This window comes from Schistocerca piceifrons, chromosome X, assembly GCF_021461385.2.
Source record: "Schistocerca piceifrons isolate TAMUIC-IGC-003096 chromosome X, iqSchPice1.1, whole genome shotgun sequence".
In the NCBI taxonomy this organism is placed as follows: domain Eukaryota; kingdom Metazoa; phylum Arthropoda; class Insecta; order Orthoptera; family Acrididae; genus Schistocerca; species Schistocerca piceifrons.
Window position 1 is genome coordinate 705984022 of NC_060149.1, and position 19897 is coordinate 706003918.

Sequence of the window (19897 nt, forward strand, 5' to 3'; positions counted from 1 at the left end):
CAGTTAAAATATGCATGACTGTGTGTCAGTTGCCAAGTGGTTATACAGATCTGACAACCTACCACTTGGAAAGAAAATACAGATTGCAGAAAAGTGAGCAGTATGAATAATATGTGGTGTTTGCCCATGGATGTCATGTAGGCACTTTTCAAGGAGCCAGGCATTTTAACTACACTGTCACAATACATATATTCACTAGTGAAATTCGTCATAAATAATCCATCACGGTCTTAAGAAGAACAGTGATGTCCGTACCTACAACATCTGAGGAAAAAGTGACCTCATTTACTGATTAGAAACGCTGTTAGTGGCTCACAAAGAAGTTCAAAATGCAGCAACGACAATGTTTGCTTGCATGTCCAATAACTTAAAATTTCTGACAGGGAACAAAGCGAGTTTTAAATCTAACCTAAAATCATTTCTTCTGAACAACTCATGCTGTTCCAGGGACAAATTTCTATTTGAAAACTGGTAGCCTGAGAGGGGGACAACTAGTTTTTGAGTGTAGTTGCACAAGTAAGAATAAAAAATGTGTTTATTAATGTTAACCCAAATCATTTATGCATATGCTGTAAACTGACTTGTTCCAATCATTTTGATGAAAGAATCATCAAAATGATCTTTGGAACATGTGACAGACAAATAGTTGCCCTGTTGAGGCTCGTTGTTTTCTGCCAGCACTAGAACCTTTAAATTTGTAAATTTTTTCGTTATGCAGTCAATTGGCTGACACTAGATCAGTCGCAAAATTTTTATATAATTGTAACCCGCCATACACATCATAATAACACGTGTAAATCCACCTGATGGAGTCTTAAACCTTTGAAACATGATGTGGTTATAAATAGTGACTGGTAACATTAAACTTCTTGTTTTATTTGATATCAATAATGGTCACAGCAAAGCCTAAACTGAAATGTTCGCATTTAACATTTCTCTGTGATTTAATTACACAGTTTGTTCATCTTTGCAGTACTACAAAATCAATGATTCAAGTTATAATTCAGTTGCTAATGACAAGTATCAATAGACTTTAAATAAAAAGAACTCCTAAACATTTGTGAACTGCTGCTACATGTCCAAAGTCACCCAGATCTTTTAGCATTGACTGAGTAAGCTTTCCATTAGAATAGGGACTAATTTTTTGACCCGACACATATCTATTTACATAGAGATTTGAGATTCAAAAATTTCAGAAGAGACACTGGGTTTTGAATACATGTGTTTATAATACTGCAGCACAAAGGTAACTGTATCAAAAAAGTGTGAAGAGAAGATTGAAATATGATTTTTTCGCCTTTTTACAGAAACTGACATTATTGCAGTAGTGCCTTACTCATGATTTAAAAACAAATAGTTCACCAGTACCATTGTTTATGGCCAATAGAGAATTACAAAACGCTATAGACACATAAGAGGTGTGATCAAAAAAATACAGTGAAGGCGGCGTCAGCGGCTGCTGCTGACGACACTACAACCATTTAATGTAATTTACCTGATAGTCTGATCTTTTGAGACAGACAACTTCAAGCTGGAACATGTTCTGACCTGTCCGTCAGCATTCACACACACTAGTAGGGCCAGGTTATTTTTCTATTGCGCATCATGGATTCTGAACAATGCATGAACATTAAGTTATGTTTCAAGTTGCAAAAAAAGTGCCAAAGAAACACACTAATGACTGATTTAGAAGAAGTGAGTCAGTAGAAGACAAGCAATGTTTGGGACATCCATTAACACCAAAAACAGAACAAAATACGCAAAAAATGGGAAAAATTGTTCACCGAAACATGCGATAACTATTCAAGGTCTTACCGAAAAACTTAGGATCTCTCACAGGTCCATGCAAAGCATTGTAGCTGATAATTTTCAAATGACTTGTGAAAGTACAAAATTTGTTCCCAGACTTTTGAACAATTAAAAGAAGGAAAACCATTTATCAGTTTGCATGGAGTTGAAGGATCATCTTCATTCAGATATGGATTCCACATCCAAAATTGTAAGTGGAGATGAAATTTGGGTCTATGGGTTTGGCCCTCAGAAGACAATTCAAAGATACTATTGGAAAACCAGTGAATCTACTCACCCTAAAAAGGTACATCAGTCAAAATCTAACATCAAAAGGCATAAAAAAACTAAACTCCACCCAAACAGGCCATGAAGGCCCAATGGTACTGACCGGCCACTGTGTCGTCCTCAGCCCACAAGCGTCACTCAATAGGGATGTGGAGGGGCATGTGGTCAGCACACTGCTCTCCCGGCCGTATGTCAGTTTACGAGACCAAATATCAAAAGGCATGCTCATTGTTCTTTTTGATATTGACGGCACATAGCAAAGAGAACAAGTAGAAACGCCAAATTTTTACAAGAGTGTACTGCAACATTTGCTAAATTATGTATGGAGAGAGAGAGAGAGAGAGAGAGAGAGAGAGGGAGAGAGAGAGAGAGAGAGAGAGAGAGAATTTGTGAGTATTTTGTCTGAAAAAAGTGTTCCTGTCTGGCCCCATTTGCCTTCCTTACAGAACTTAGCACCATGCAACGTCTAGCTCTTCCCAAAAATTAAAACCGTGCTTAAAGGAAAACATTTTGACGCCATTCCTGATACAGAGGGCCACAACCAAGCAGTTGAATGCCCTTCCAAAATTCTTCCACTCATGGATGCAATATTGGGATAAGTGCATTGCTAGCCAAGGGCAGTACTTTGAAGGATACTAAATGCAATCCCATGTAAGCTTATTACTTCATTTTTAACAGAATTATTCACTGTATATTGTGATCACACTAAGAACGAAAAAAATGCCGAAGACGACTTAAAAAGAATATTTACTTTGACAGTGATTTGCGAGTTCAAGGTCATGTGGAATTGCAATGAAGTTATTTGCCAATCTAAAGCAGAACTGTAGATTTCTCAATTTTTGCTGAAGATTTTGATATCCTGAAATAAAGAAGATTTCAGGCAATTTAACACACTGATATCCTCTTTGAAGATGTATAGTATTTTCTTTGGTGTCTCTCAATGGCAAGTCTTTGAAAATCAAAGATACACTCTGATGACATTTCAGAAACTAGTTGCTCTGAAAATTAAAAACAAGACATATATATGTTTAATAAATGACAAAAAACTGGAGCACTGTATGTAATTGGATTTCGAATTTATCTTTTGTCATAAATCATCTTATTCACAGAAAGTGGATGAATGTGTGTTTTTTATTTTTATTTTTATTTATTCATAAGAGATGAATAATAACCATCGTCCAAACAAATTTTGATCAACTCTGGTGGTAAGGTGTCACATATTGACAACGTAATGACTTGTATGTCGATACGCTTAAGACTACTGGGGGCCATCGAGAGCACTCCAAGGTAGAAAACCAGAGAAACTTAGCAGAGTGCAGGTAAAAGTGGTAGTGTTTAAGTTACCAGAAATAAATAGTAACACTAGAGCCCTGCAAATTACAGATGATCTGGGCAGATGTCTCTGAACAAAAGTCTCACTTCAGAGAATTAACTGGTAACTCCATCCACTGCCTAGATCAGTGGTTCCCAACCTTTCTTAGACTACCACCCCTGAGTGCAAATGGACATTAGCTGGTAACCCCACCCTTTTCTTGGAACATTTAATTTTAAAATGATGAAAGATGGCTTATATTTATTTTTTATTGTTCCTCTCCATTGTCGCACTTGCTTGACCTGCACACTGCAACCCCATTTAAAATTAAACAAGTTCGGTTGTGCACTATACTTAACGTTTGTAAATCACTTAACTGCTGCGTTCTTTGCTTCTGAACTGGCAGAAATTGGACTACTTGAGGCTGGTGATGCTTTGTGTCAAACTACTACTACTACTACTACTACTACTACTACTAATAATAATAATAATAATAATAATAATAATAAAACTATGTACAACACTATAGTAGTCCTTATGTAGTTACTGCTGTGTTACGCTGTCAATTTATTCATTTATATGTTTCAAAGTGAGTAATGAAGCAATTTCTGGACTACTGCAGGCACTATCTATAACTTGGAGAAGACATTTTCTTGAGATATTTAGTATTTGTTACATATATGTCTCACTTAATCATCAGCAATTTATGAGATGAAGCACAACGTATGTGTTTAGTGGACTAACTGTGTGAGGAACCTATAACGTCCACCACATTAATGCTACTTATTGAGAAAAAGTAATTACTCACAACTTGTATAATCAATATTAGAGTCTTACAAAATTGTGATAATAGTTATGATTTTTTGAAAATAATCTATTTACATGACAAACAGAATTGAATCATTTAGTTTTTACCCCTCAAGGGGTAATAATCTTCAGGTTGGGAACCACTGGCCTAGAATGTTGTAAGGCATCACTGTAGAAGATGACCATGAAAAGGCATCTTAGCAGAGGCAGCAAGCTTGATATTTGCTCCTGAGAACTGAAATGTCAGTGGGTTTACACATATTAGAGTGCTACTACAGCAGCACCCACATAAGGACAGAGGCAGGGCCAAGTGACATAAAACACTGTTGTTGCTGGCCATAATAGCAGTGGCAGTGACATTAAGCTTTCAGCTGAATGTTGTTGATACCAAAGTTGGAGTTTGTTAATTTAAAATCCAGAAGCACCCCTACCTACCTATTAAGAGCAGGGAAGTAATCTAAATGTGGTCAGTCGGGGGGGGGGGGGGGGGGGGCTGGAGGTAGATTGCGACTTGCCAGATCAGCTGAAGCTAACAAGTACCAGTGGATTGGCATTGCCACTATAGGAAGGGAGGAACAAAGCACCATGATGATTCTTTAAAAGCCCATGGTTTTTGTATTCAGGGAAAGTTCTCAGTCAGACCATTGGGGCGCCAACACCGTGTCACTCATGACCAGCCTCGATAAGCTCCGACAGTGTTTTCTTCACTTGGAGTGCTGCTCTCAAGTTTGTGCTTAACATGCTGCTTGGTTTGCTACTTCAGTTAGCACCTTCCCCCACGGCTTCAGACACTGACTTCTATTGTGCAACCAGTTGCCTTCTTTGCTTATTCTAATGTTTAGAATTAGCCTTCAGTGTGTTAGTGAGTCTTATCACAAATAATAGTTTTAATCAGACTCCTGGTTTCCCCTGAGTCTCCTGCTGCTGGCATCCTGTCAATTCTCACAATCTGCGACAGTGTTTGGTGCTGATCCAAGTCATCAATCTGCCTTCACCAGGAATTTGTCTTTCTGCATTTGCTGCTCACCACTTGGAAATTGCAGACTGACCTTAAACCCCTGTCTTCCCTCTATCCTGTGTCAGGAAGTGACATAGGAAAGGATATCACACACATGTACAACACAGCAGATTTGCAAGTGTGAGCACGTGATATCACCATGACTGGACAAGCATGTGACGCTCTTGTGGCTGTAGACAAGTGGCCACTTGCTTGTGTTAACAGGTGAGCCGGCTTCTGTCATCTTTGGAAACTTCTGCCAACCTTTGTGGAGTGTATTCGTCATCTTTCTATCATACCCCAGGCACATGCAAGCCACTCTGATGGTCCATGTGCTTACAGGGCTCTAAAGGAGATTACTCTGAAGGTATTAGGGTTCTGGACATCCAAATTAACAACTGCATTTCTGCCAACTAAAGGTTGGACATTTTTTTGAACACATCTTGTATAACTAGAAGATGGGACAGATTTAAGGACATGTTTTAAGACGTCAGGGAATAACTCCCACAGTACTAGGAGGAGCAGTAGAGGACAAAAACTAGTGGAAAACACGGGTTGGAGTCTATCCAAAAAGTAATTGAAGACCTAGAGTGTAAGAACTGCTCCTAGATAAAGAGGTCTAAACTGGAGGGGAAGTTGTCACAGGCTGCACTTTTCTGTGAGGTGGTTTAGTTGAACTATACAATGAACATCATGGAACAAGTTGTAAAAAGGGTTTAGGGGAGCAACTAATCAATTTCATCTTCATTCAGCAAGCTGCAGCCTGAAATTTTATTTTGTGTTGTAGTCTTAATAATTGTTTTATCTTAAAATTACTTTGAATAAATGTTTTATCATTGTGACTGATTAGTGATTTACCAGTAATGCTGTAGTAAAGAAGAAAATCCTTTTACTTGTTATTTCATTTGTTAAATTGTGTTTATTTGCACAGTGTTTGTCTTAAGTGGTATTTGTAAAGTCACCAATTTTCTGACAATGTCAGTTTTTCATGTACAACTGTTCCTTTTTGTGGACCGTCCCAAATTGATCTATTATCTAGTAATTTATGCGATGATGAATATCATAGGTTCTGTCACGTTTCCTGACAAATTGAGGTTTGGATTGTCATGTATACCCAAGATAAGCACAAAAAAGTGATTGACAGCTAGTTTATGGGAGACCTACTATAGAAACAACCAACCAGAGGAAGAGCTTGGTCACACCTTTTGTCGTGTTTGCCTTGTCGTAGGACTCTTTGAATAAGAATTATTGTGTGTCAGCCAATGAAACTGTTGTGATTTGTTTTCATCGTATGCTTTGTTCCTTAATCCGTACAAAAAAAAAAAGTCCAACTAAAAGCAGAAGTGAGCAGCAAAGTGATAAGGCTGTTATGATTCTACAAGGTGACCTCTGTGTTAATGGTAAAAATGCGGATGAATTCGGTACTAAATTTACAGCTGCTGCTGCAGCTACATTGACATTGACATTGACATCAAACCTGCCAACATCACCTGTGTAATGCTGTTTATCACATTTTTATTCTGATCCAGGTATAGTTCTAATTATCACCTTAAAAAAGTAACAGTGAAGTATTGGTATTGTAACAGTGAAGTACATAATTTTTTTGTTCATTTGCAGGTACATGTCTACAGACCTGGTACACCTTGAAATCACTGTACCACAACACAACAGCACCCCCCAATGCTACCCAAAACAAAATGGTACAGCCCATTGATGAAGTGGGTATCACGCAATGATTCATTTTCAGCAGCAGTGCGCCAATCTCGGCAGGTAAAGCAGCAAAGTAGATTGTCCTTACACAGCTGCAACTTTTCAGCTGTTGCTGAAAATAAATGAATGAATGCACAATACACAACTTTATCAAGGGTAGTGCCATTTTGTTTTGGCACCGGTAGTGAGGTACAGAGATTTGTGTATACCACCACTGCAGACGTACCTGCAAAAAAAAAAAAAAAAATTAATTGTATAACTTTATACGCCCCTCATTTAGTACTGACAGTAATTACCTCTGGCCTGCTCACACTGAAAAGGCAACATACTTACCTTTCAGTGGAAGAGGGGGGGGGGGGGGGGGGGAGAAGGAGAGAGAGAGAGAGAGAGAGAGAGAGAGAGAGAGAGAGAGAGAGAGAGTGTGTGTGTGTGTGTGTGTGTGTGTGTGTGTGTGTGTGTGTGCATGCAGGCAGATTTGTATCAAAGGTTTTCATATAAATAAAATATATTCATGTCTCATTCAACTTGCCATAAAGTAAGACCTTTCCAATTTACAACGCACTTCCTGGTTTCAAGACTATGACCGAATGGCTGTACTAAAGACATATTTCAGTACATGCCAAATCCATGGTAGAATGTGACTGTTTATTTAACTGTATCAATTGTTTATAGCAATGGAAAGCCCTTGTTGGAATATAACTAACTGAAAGAGTAAAGGTAATAATTCATCTTACAGTAAAGGAGGAGTTCAGTCATCAATACACACATAAATAAGACTAAGAATATTTGAGCTAATAAATACATGTATGCCCCCATAGCTACAGATTGACTACACTGTGCTGGCACTGCAGCTCAACTGCGCCAAATCCAACTGAGGCCATAGGCAAATACTGATATGAAAGATGGTCAGCACTGCTAATCTTCGGGACCAAGTTAGTTTACAGAAAATCTGAATGAAGACATTTTCTAAACAATTCAAACCATAATTTCTTTCATTTTCACCAACTTGTTTGTAGGTATCACTTTGTAAGGCTTGGCCTCTGTGTGTTCCAACAATTAGTCATGACTGAAGAGAGAAATAAATGCTATCCCAGCTGATTTACCACAAAAACATTTAAGCCATAAAATTAAATAAAGTGTTTATACAGGGTATAATGGTACAGAATCATTCAAGTGAGTAGTTTATGACAGAAAATCTAGCCAGCACCATTTTTAAAAATTGGATAACAGACTACATTGGGAAGTGCCTGGAAAATGTTGTGTGAAAGCAACCCTTAAACTCACACAAAAATATGCAAATGTTTAAAGTCTGGCAATGACAAATGTGATTTATTATCAAGTGCTAAAGTGTTACAGGCTGCTATCATTTCAACAATAAATCTACAGACACACACATGAATTCTGGTTAACAAGATGTATTAACTCGATAAATCAGATTCACACTTGACAACCAAAAGTAAACAGAGAAATGTCAACTAAAACTAAGAGTAAACCTACAGCAAACCCAGCCAGTCAGTCAAAGAATAATACATGCATTCTCAATCACTGTCTGGATTTGGCACTTCCCACACAGACACATCCCCCCCCTCCCCCATTCCCCCAGTAGAGCAGAGCTCTTGGGACGTGCAGGTATTTATGTTGTACCCATCGATCAGCTCTTGTATAGGTTACAAATTTCATCAGTGGGCTCATTAGCAGAGTCGAGGGTGGTGATGCTGTTGACAGATCAATAGCCCTGTCCAGTTTACTCAAGGTAGCTGCTGTAGTACCCAAGGTATCTTGTTGTGAGGGTACATCTTGAATTATCAAATATGCCAGTGTTACCCATTCCTATGCCATTGTCATTGTGTTGTTGTTGTTGTTGTTGTTGTTGTTGTTGTACATTATCTACACAGTACGTTCCTCGTGTTTTAGTACCTGTAAGGGTCCAGTGGGTGGTGGTTGCAATGATGGTCATATCGCATCTGTTCGCAGCATCACATTTAAGTATGTTTTAAGGTCTTTGGGGATGACCACTCTCTTATCTCCATGATGGGACACTGGTGAGGGGCACAGCTTAGCTATTTGGAGCTCTACTTGTTGCAGCATATATAATAGGCATCTCAATTTGTGTTGGTGTTGCCAAAAAACTCCAATGGCAGGTATATCATCTCTCCATAAACCATCTCTGTGGTAGATGCCCAGATGTCTGGCTTAAGGACTGTGTGAAGCTCCAGAAAATTCAGTGGTAGTGCAGCTGTCCAGCTGTTCTCATGGCGCTAAGGCACAGCTTTCCACATTCTGTGCCAGAGCTCTACCATCCAAATTGCTTGATGATGATGCCCCCCCCCCCCCCTCTCTCTCTCTCTCTCTCTCTCTCTCTCTCTCTCACCCTCACCCTCACCCTCTCTACACTCTTTGTAGTATTTTGGTCACGAACAGTCTAGGTGAGGATCTAGACATGTATCACCAAATGAGGTTCATTGTGCCCAGCAACTGCAAACATTTGAGCTGAAGAGCTGTTGAATGATCCTGCAAATATTTTTGCAGTTGCTTGTCTGTAACCTGGGCTGCTCAAGTTGATCATACTTTACTGGAAAAGAAATTGCCCTGACTCTTCGAGGGGAGAGGTCATATCGGCCACTGCATTTTCTGCCCCTCTTATGTCTGTTGTGAATTTCCCAATAAACTCCAGCTGCAGCACACAGATGGAAGTATCATATGGTTTCACGAACGGCCAGCTGCTCTCAATCGTAGACTCCAATTTGTTTGGGCTTCTGTCAGCTTCAAGGAGAGAGACTCCTAATGTTTCCAACTGCTCTCGACACTAATGGAGAGCTGCCCCAATAGCATGCTGGTTGGTATGCACCACCATCGCTAATTGTGCATTATGGAACCGGTGGGATAAAAGGATTGCTTTTTGCAAACTAGCTTTTTCCTTTTCAAAAGGATGTTGCATCATGGGCATCCATAGCAGGGGATGCCTGCCCGTAACATTCTGACCTGCCAGTGCGTCTGTCAGTGGTGCCTGCACCTCTGCTGTTCTAGGTACGCAATGCAGGAAAAAGTTGACAATCCCCAGGAATCTTCTTAATTGCTGGTAATCCATTGGGAGATGAATGTTCTTAATGAGCTCTGTCTTCTCTTTGAGAGGGTAAATACTGGTAGCTACCATATGACCAAGAAATGTCACCTGTGTTTGACGCAGAACACATTTTGCACCAGGCTATATTCATGCATCCTATCGAACACTGCCTTAAGGTGTTCTTCATGTAATTTAGTTGTCTGAAAATATCAAGGTAGACAAAGCAGAAATCCAAGCCTGTTAGTACTTCATCTACAAACCTCTGCCATGACAGCTGCATTCTTTAAACCAAATGGCATGAGTATATATCCTAAGAGGCGAAAAGGCAATACCACCACAATCTTGGGAATATCTTCTTCAGTGACTAGAATCTGCTTATAAGCCTTCTTGTAGTCCATCACAATGAAGGCCGTAACTCCAGCTACGACATTCGTGGAATCCCTTAGCTTAGGAACAGGATTATGGTCAGAGATTGTTTCCTGCATTTAGAGTGGGGTAATCCCCGCAAGGTCTCCAGGTGCTATCATTCTTTTTAACTATATGCAATGGTGATGCCCATGTGCTGTCAGGCCTTTGGGCCACACATAACATCTCTTCAAATTCCACTTTTGCCACAAGAAACAGTTGGGTTTTATCTCGGTGGACATCGAGAAATCGGTTGACCAGATGACATCTTAATGTGATGCACCTTGGTATGCAATACCTTCTGTAATCAGCCAACAACCTTTTATCTAGCTCCTGGACTAACCAAACAAATGGGTGAGATGATGGCACTGTTGCACTTCTGCCCATAGTGTGTGTTACCACTTCACTGTCCGACTTAGTTCATGCCATACTTAGGTTTATTTCAGACCTTGTCGGTATACAAAGCCTGCACCTGATAATGGTTCACTAACATCTGCCAGTGTGAACCTCCACTTGAAATTTTTATTGAAGCCCAGATCCACCATTGCATTACATTCACTATAAGCTCTGATGGACAAGTTGTTAGCTGCTGTAAGGTGGAGAGTTGCACCCATCACTGCAGTCCTACTTTGACGGAATTGCAAGACACTTACACCTGAACCCCAGTCAATAAGGGAGCACCAATCTGATTACAAGTGATGTGATAATGTGAGCAGACACGCTTGCTTCACTGTATGTATGGATGCCATTGATTTGTCATGAATTAACTGGGCCAATCTTGAGTGCTTGGTCATGACTCCTTCTGGATACATCTCTGTCAGTGTCTGCAGAAGTAGCAGCAACTCCCTCATCTAGAATTTTGGCACTCTTGTGGAACTGTGCTGTCTGTTCTGCCCACTGCTGGTCACTGAGGCTGCTTGGGAATGCGCAGGGAGATATGCATCTCATGGCATCATTGCCAAAACACTTATGGTACAAACAAATCTGACGATTTTGTCCTCTTCATACCATCTGGCTAGCAATCCAATTCTGCTGGCTGGCTGGATGGATTACCCCTCTTCTCCTTTATCTTTCCTTGTGTGGGTCCACTTATTCATTGCGAGGGACAACAATTGCTTCAAGATTGTGTCCATCTGGTGTTTCAGACTTCAGAGCTGCTTATTGATGTTCGTCTGTTGCTCGTGCTGTATAGCTGCTGTCTCAACAATGGTGATATTGCTAGCTACCTGTAACACCACTGAGGTACCTGCTTGCCCCACTGTAGGATTCACCTTCTCTGCTACAGCAAGCACAGAATATCACACTTCCTCCATGTCACCACCACCATTTTCAGTGGAAGCAATACTTGCATTAGCTACACATGCCAAAGTGTTTCATCTGACATTGCTAGCTCTCCCATGATGCTCTTCAGTTGTTGCCAGAATTCAGATGGCATTTATTGCCGATATGTTTGAACTGAAGTACTTGGTCCATTTGTTGGCCCAACGACTTACACTTCTGTTGGACCACAGTGTCCTTCAAGTGGAGATACTGTTGTTGTGAGTGTGGTTTCAAAATAATGTCAGACACCATTCAACTGCTCTAGCATCCAAGCTGTTAAATGCTTCAGCGAGCTTTGTGCAATTGCTAGTACCGCTGTTTTGCGTAAACACCGAATCTGGCATTACATAATGTAGTTCAGGCTTCTCTGGCAGGAACTTCGGTATCTGTGTTTTTATCTTTGGTGCAGAAACCACGTTAGATGCAGCAGGCAAACTGCCCTTCATATTCAACATTTGTTGGTATAAACTCCTGTCATCTTGGGCTGCAATTTGAGTTTACAGATCCCTAATCTGCTTCTCTAGGTTCACTTGTTGTCTTAAAAGCAGTTCTTCTGTCTGGCTTCACTTAACATCGCTATGTGATATTGTGATATCACTATTTCACTCAGTATATTGCTTGTAGGCCTTGCTTTTTTGTGTAATTTCAGAATCACCACTTTATAGGCTGCTTTCATCATTTCAACCATAAATGTACACACACACACACACACACACACACACACACACACACACACACACACACGTTAACAAGATTTATTCACTAGATTAATCAGATTCTTACTTGCCAACCAAAAGCAAACGGAGAACTGTCAAAACAATAACTAGGAGTGAACATACAGCAAACCCAGCTGATCAGCCGAGGAATAATGCTTCTACTCCGATAACCCAACTGTCTATTTTACATTCCAGGCATTTGCTAATATAAGGGTGTGGTGAGAAGTAATGCCTCCACATTTATGTGAAAACTCTTTAAAACTTTTTAATTTAAATTAATTTATTAACATTCTACATCTGCATTCTTCATGTCACATGTCTACCATTACAGGGCTCCAAATTTTGGTGCATAACATGGTGGTGTTTAATGTAACTGTGTGTATGTGGGAAACAGCACGCTGTAACAGAGTTTCAAATTTCAAGAGTTCATCCACACAAGAAGCACATAGCACCCTCTCTTTCAGCATGACGATGCCAGACCACACAGGAGTGCTGCAACATGTGCAACAATCCAAAGCCTTGCACTGTCATTTATCATCCTTCATACAGTTCTGACTTTGTCACATCTGATTTTCATCTGTTTCCAGAACTTAAAGAACACTATCGAAGACTTCACTTGGACAGTGAAGAAGCGGTGCAAGTAGAGGTGAGATCATGGCTCTGTGGACAAAGTCAAACATTCTGCAATCAACAGACTGGTCTCTTGTTGGGAGAAATGTGTTCATCACCAGGTTGGCTATGTTGCGAAATAAATATTTAGACATGAAAAATAAAGATGTAAAATCTTAATACAGGTCGTTTTATTTCAAAAAGCTGTAAGAGCTATCATATAAAAAATTCTGAGGCATTGCTTTTCAGCACACCCTCATGTTAACAGCAATGTTTCTTTGCAATAGTTACACATACCTGTTAGATATCTTTACAGTTCTGTGACCTCTGTACGAAACATCTACAGGCAAACTTAAAATACACCCATGTATTTTTCAAAGATCACAAATTAGGTGCATCACAGTACACAGTTTTCACATTATTTAATGAGTCTGAGTCCAATGATACAAAAAAAATTATAGAAATTTAAGCATGAATATTGAACAAAGCCACAAGAAACAAATTTTGATATGTGGGCCTACAGCTGTCCACTCACATTAACCACATACCCAACTGTAAAATACTGAGGAGAATCTGAAAATATCAGAAACCACAAGCACTCTCAAGGAAAGAAAATTTTACTGCCTTAGCTATGTGATGACGTATCCTGGCAGGGCACGGAAGAAGAAGTGTGGTGCATGAAAAATAGAATTGTCATATGGATGACGAACATCCATAAACAGATTGGAAAAGAAGAGCAAATGCATGACTTTGCACAGTTTGTGTACCCTCTATTTATTATTAATCAAAAATGCCTACTGTATTAGTTTATATTGGAAAGCTATGGTGACAATAAATACGACAGAAATCTTAGAATGAATGGGTGAGGAACTGCTGTAAGCATTATACAAATGGCAGTACTAACAATGAGGTATCTGAAGTTGTCAAACAGCAACATTCAGTCAGGGAATCGATGGACAGAGAAAAAGTTGCTTGCCGGTTCCTATATGCGGTCTAAGAGAACCATCTGACTCCACTATAGTTGGTGACAGAACATCAAGATGCAGCACGTTTCTTGTACTAACAACTCTATGATTAACTATGATTGTGGCAGATTTACACATTAGGTACTATCTATGTTACCTGTGCATAAATTCCTAAGTGACAGTTTCCTTGCAAGTAGATTGTTTTACAGCTAGCCAAAATATCACAGGCTGAGCAATGTGATCTCAAAACCCCATGATTATAAACAGCCATCACACCAGTGATGAACTGAAAGATATTACAATAGTTACTTTTGGAACTAACATCTACCAAGATGATGATTGATGACGATATACACACCCAGACACACATTTAACTTTCACAGATCTCTATCACTTGAGGAATGCAGGAATGGTGTCTCTTATGGTCCATACTATAGATGAAATGCTACAAATGTTGCAGAGAAAAACACTATACATACCTTTTACACCAGGAAGTGTAGTACTTTGTAGCACTAACTTCATGTATTAAGAATGGTAAAGTTGTGATGACATGAACAGTAGATTCCACAATGTCTCATCAGTTTTCAGTGTTGTCACATTACCTGTTACAAATGCAGAAGCTGTAAAACTAATGCATAGAATTACCCCACCAGCTGTCTTTTATGAACTCCTTTATGCAAGGTAGTATTAGAAGAACAGTAGGAGCATGGCATCGGTGAACTGCAATTTGTGTGTATTGCGTCGAGTTTGTAATCTTAATTGTGAAATGGTACTTTTTTACACTTATAGCCTGGAGTAAAGCCAGAAGCTTTTCTTCATTGTAGTGAAGTGGGGAAAAAAATTAAAACTGTTATTGTTTGGATCTGATCCATGTAAATTATTTTGGATTCAAATGTTGAGAGATTTGTTTTTGCAGAAGGTTAAGAAAAATGTAAACACTCAGTTTAGAAAATATTTTGCATTGTTTACTGTGCACCAAGAAAATTGTTTAGCTGACCTTACAATCAGCAATTAAAACTGAACACAAAATGCAGCATCATCATAATCATCTTTGGTTTGGATCTGTTATTTATCATGTATCTTTTTAGTTCCAGTCCACCTCATTTTACACAGTAATTAACTATTTGTAGTTAAGCACTTTTTTTTCTCAAACTACTACATACAATCAGAGTACAATTGCAATTTACTTTCATGGCTGTGCATATAGGCTGTTAATGATAAAAATTTTAAATTGGCACAAGATATATATCCATGGAGTTACAAAAGCTGCAGCTGAATGTGTTGCAACAAGTTGTATTATCAAAGACAGATTAAATCATTTTCAACTTACTGATTTTCAATATCTCTACGGATCCATTTGTTTGATAACTGCACATAAGCAGCAACATGTACCAAAGCAAAAATAATGAGTAAAACAACAAAAATTAGAAGCAGAGTAGGGCAATAGAATTGCACCCAAACATTTAGATATTTTCATGATTCAAATTTGACATGTGATCTTCATGAAAGATAGAACCATTCTACATATGAGTTATAGTACGTTACAGCAAAACATTTCAGTTGGTAAATATCACAGAGAATACTACATATACTGTTTCTTGAAAATTTCAGTTACACAATTTCTCTTACTATTCATACTGGAGAATCAGTCAGGAAATCCACTTGAGTGTATTACACACTAAGCATTTCATATTTCTTACAGCTTACAGGCACACCACACACAAAACATAAAAAAAAGAATGGCACATAATGTCCAATATCTGGCTGTTTCTTGTATTTAAAGTCAATCGCAAATAATTAAATACTATGTACAAACACACACATACATAAATTGGTTAACTTTGTACCAACATGAGCAATATTTCAAATTCTAAACAGCACAGACATCTACTTTAACGAACTTCTCATTTAAAACTAAAATGAACTATATTATGTACATATTCATATGTAATTATTTCCCAGAAAATTAACATAGCAATTACACTCACTTTTACTGCTCTGTTTTGTGTAAAAGTAGAGTTACTTCAAGTTTTACTTCCAAGTTACATTAATCCTCACCATTATCACAATTCTCTCTTTCCAATAAAACAATTTTTTATCTTTCTTTTTTTAAGTTTTGTTGAAAACAAAGTTCAACATAATTAAAAAATATAATATTTTACTATCAGCATAATTATACTGAAAATTGTTGAAATGCAGATCATTCATCTTCCTTTCCTTTACATCAGTAGCTTATACTTCAAACAAACAAGTAACTACTGAAAGGAAAACTATTTTGCAAAAAATTTACACTCTTCTCCCTCTTTCACTCCACCACTGTAACACACACAAGTACAACAGCTTATTATTATGTAGTAAAAATCAATCAACATCAATAATGTAAAACTGCTCATAACAGTTTTTAAATCTCACATAATCACAGAAACTACATTTGTTAACATTAAACAGTTACACAACCTCTCCATCAAGTTCAGCAAATTCTCGCAATATTGCTGCTGCTATTTTCAGTCTGTCGAGAATGTCACTGTCACAACCAACAAGTTCAATTTCATGCAGCCAGTATGACACACTCTGACGTTCACTGTTTATGTATGTTACAAGCAGCCCCTGTTTCCAGTCTGATAGTATCAGTTTTGTGTGATTCTTGAAGAAATTTATCTGAAAAAATACATGAATCCTTTTAATTTAGCAATGTTATATGTATCACGATACTTTCTATTAAAATAGATGGAGTGTGCGCCAATACTGTGGTTCAGCTCTTTCCTTGCCTACCTTGTGTCTGATTTTTAATGTAACTGAATGAGTTACTTCATCTCACTGTCCTACCACATGCCCCCCCCCCCCCCCCCAAAAAATCCCTCTCAAAAAAAAAAAAAAAAAAAAAAAAAAAAAAAAAAAAAAAAAAAAAAAAAAAAAAAAAAAAAAAAAAGGCACCTTTTCTGTGTTTTAGTACATTTAAAAGGGAAAGACTTAACAAATCTGTTTCCACTTCCAATTTTATTTTGCACTAAGTGTGGGGATAATTTACAGCAGAGTCGCTGAAAGATCCCAGCAGCAGCTCTCAGCACTGTTGCCACCTTTCAACCGCAAAGTGCAAGCAGTTGTAGGGAAAAATAATGGTTGCCCGCAGAGCTGCTACAACACTACAGTATTACTATAGAGATGTATACAAAATCATGTTATGTGATTGGTTGAGGTAGACACACAAAGCAGCTACGCCAACTGTAGTGCAACTGAAGGATCTTTCTTCACTGACTATACTACTGTAAAATGAATAGAACCAGTGCCACTGGTTTGTTTGTTTTTGTTTATTTACTGTGTGCAACCTGCATTGATGCTATAATCACAGAAGAAATTAGTCATTTTTACACAAATCCCAGTAACTATGGACAAGCATTCAAAGACATGTTACAAGTAATGTATTACAACATAAATTACTAACTCCTCTAGCTAAAAAATTACACACAGTTTTGTCGCAATGGAAGCCTAAACTTCCATGGAAAAAATGGCATGACGATAACATTTTGAGATCTAGAGGTACATCATTGATTCAGAATCTCTTGCAGTTAATTTGGATGTCTGGCTTACAGGTAGTCACAACTAATCAGAAAACACTGAGAAACATTATAAGAGCTGTTTTGAGAGTTGTACAATTTATTACTTATTTAATGATAGTGCATATGTTCCATAAATTCAGGGAGCAGTTATTGTTCTTTGCACGCGCATGCGTGCGTGCTTGCGTGAGGGAGGGGGAATATCTTTATAAGCTTTTTTAATTTTTCAACCACAAAAATTGTCTTAAACACATTTGAAAAGAATTTCAGCAGTGAATGGTTACCACAAACCTGAATAGTGCCATTGCAGAGCTCCATTATTATGACTGCATTTGTGCGAACCCAGCGACGCATATGTGGAACAGGCAACCTGCGACGACTTGTTGTACGCATTCCGTCACCACCCTCTGTTAAATGCTCATCCATGTAGTGACTGAAGTAACGCAGAACAGTTAAGCGTTCCTGCAGTGCAGCTGGCACAGAATGTATCGGATGTGCTGTAATTTTCCCATTTGCATCATGAAATTCCACATGACTGCAATGAAGGAAGCTTTTATTAGTAACAGAATTTACTGACAGCCACATTTTCATTAGTACTTTTTACCCCTTTTACCTTCTGTCAGCATTGAAACTAATTCGTGTGCTATCATTAAAAAGCACACCAACAGATTTATCTGACAACTGAAAACCGAAGCCATATTTATTTGAATAATCAATCCACTTGGATACAAAGAGAGGTCTGCAATTTACTGGGTGAGGATTAGCTGTAAAAAGAAGAAAAAATCTAATATACCATGCCTGTGACAAATTTTATTGCAGAGTAATCTTTATAACTAATTTAGTCCTAAATTATTATAGCCTTCAGTTACAAATCTATCTACATTACTGCTCCTGAGTGTCAGTTGAACATTAGGTGCTGGTTCCAGGCTGTCATGTCTATTTTAAGATGTCAGTACTACACAAATTACAGGTGAATATATTTTGTTGAATTACTTTGTTTGGGTCTTCTACTATGACCACATGATTGGCCCAAGATCCAATAGATTTGTCACTGATGATAGCAATAATTTTTAATTTAATTGTCTTATAGACTTATGGTTTAAGCATTGAAGTAAATTATAAAAATAAGTTACACACCTACACACATTTTTCTTAAACATATTTACATGAAATATGTACCTTTTCCACCATCTGTTGGCATACTGTTGAAACATTCAGTAAGAAATCTATAGAGGGTAACAGCATTACACACACGCTTACGGCACAGACTTAGCTTATCAGGACAAAGCACACTGCTAATCATTTGTTTCAGAGATGAAGCTGCACGTAGTTCCTTACGGCTTGGAGTTGGCATGCAGCCCACACTTGATCCACTTTCTCTTGTTACAGATTTTTCTTTCTGTCAGTGAATGCAAACATAGAACATTACACTCATTAAGCACTGTTAGAATCAGAATAGATAAAATAATGTAACTGCCCATAGTGTGTTGCATACATTTTAGCACTTGTCCATTTAAAAATAGTATAAATTAGTTCCTTACCTTTTCACTTAGGTCAGGACTCTTTGGTGCTGACTGTAGTTTAAGCATAGATTTTTTCTTCATTGGAGGCTTTGGTTCACTTCTCTGCGAAAAGTTTAGTCCTTTGTCTTCCTTTGGCAATAGCCCATTGACTCTGGCCTTTAATTGTGGCTCCTCTTGCAATGTTGAGTTTGGAGCTCTGGGCTTGAACTGTTGTGCAACTCTGTGTGTCTGGTTTTTAAGTCTATCTTTTGTGTGTTGATCTTCCACATGTTTGGGATTAGCAATTCTAGGTTGCAACTGGACTGTTGACCTGGAAAAAGTCACTTGTAAAGGTATGGATTTCAAGTTTAATGATTATTGTTGTTGTATTGTTACAAATTAGTTCTCAAAAACAAATAATTTGCTTGTTACCTGTCAGTTACTACATTGGGAAAGTTTGGAACTGTGTAACAGCAAGATGGAGACAATGTTTCTGGAGTATAACCACTTGTAAAGAATTCATGTTTACATATGTCCTCCAGTTTTGGACGATCCTCTGGAAGTGGCTGCAGCAACACTCTTATCAAGGAACACGCAGTTTCTGATACACATGGTGGAAGTGTGTACTTGTTACTTACAATCCTTGCATAAGTGTCTTTCAGTGTTGCTGTTTCAAAGGGAGGCTGCCCAACTAGCATAGCAAACCTGTAACACACAATTACAATGCAAAGAATAATCTGATCCATCTTAAAACAACATGGAGAAATGAAATTTGCCTTTCAGCATGCTTCTGACAGTACACTAAAATATTATATGTTACTATTGGTGAATTAATATTAACAAAAGGATGATTTCTTCTA

The 19897-nt window shown here is 38.2% G+C and overlaps 1 protein-coding gene across 1 annotated transcript in view; it reads right to left on the bottom strand.

The window, feature by feature from the left end:
- Positions 1 to 14924: 14924 nt before the first annotated feature.
- LOC124721655 (serine/threonine-protein kinase PLK1-like) overlaps positions 14925 to 19897 on the bottom strand; it is a 262748-nt gene continuing 257775 nt past the window's right edge. The window contains exons 6-11 of the mRNA XM_047246724.1: positions 19470 to 19742; positions 19077 to 19368; positions 18715 to 18934; positions 18149 to 18299; positions 17827 to 18070; positions 14925 to 16639 (exon numbers count right to left, since the gene is read on the bottom strand). Of these exons, the coding sequence (XP_047102680.1) occupies positions 16430 to 16639; positions 17827 to 18070; positions 18149 to 18299; positions 18715 to 18934; positions 19077 to 19368; positions 19470 to 19742 (1390 nt within the window). The 3' untranslated portion in view covers positions 14925 to 16429. The remainder of the gene's footprint in view (positions 16640 to 17826; positions 18071 to 18148; positions 18300 to 18714; positions 18935 to 19076; positions 19369 to 19469; positions 19743 to 19897) is intronic.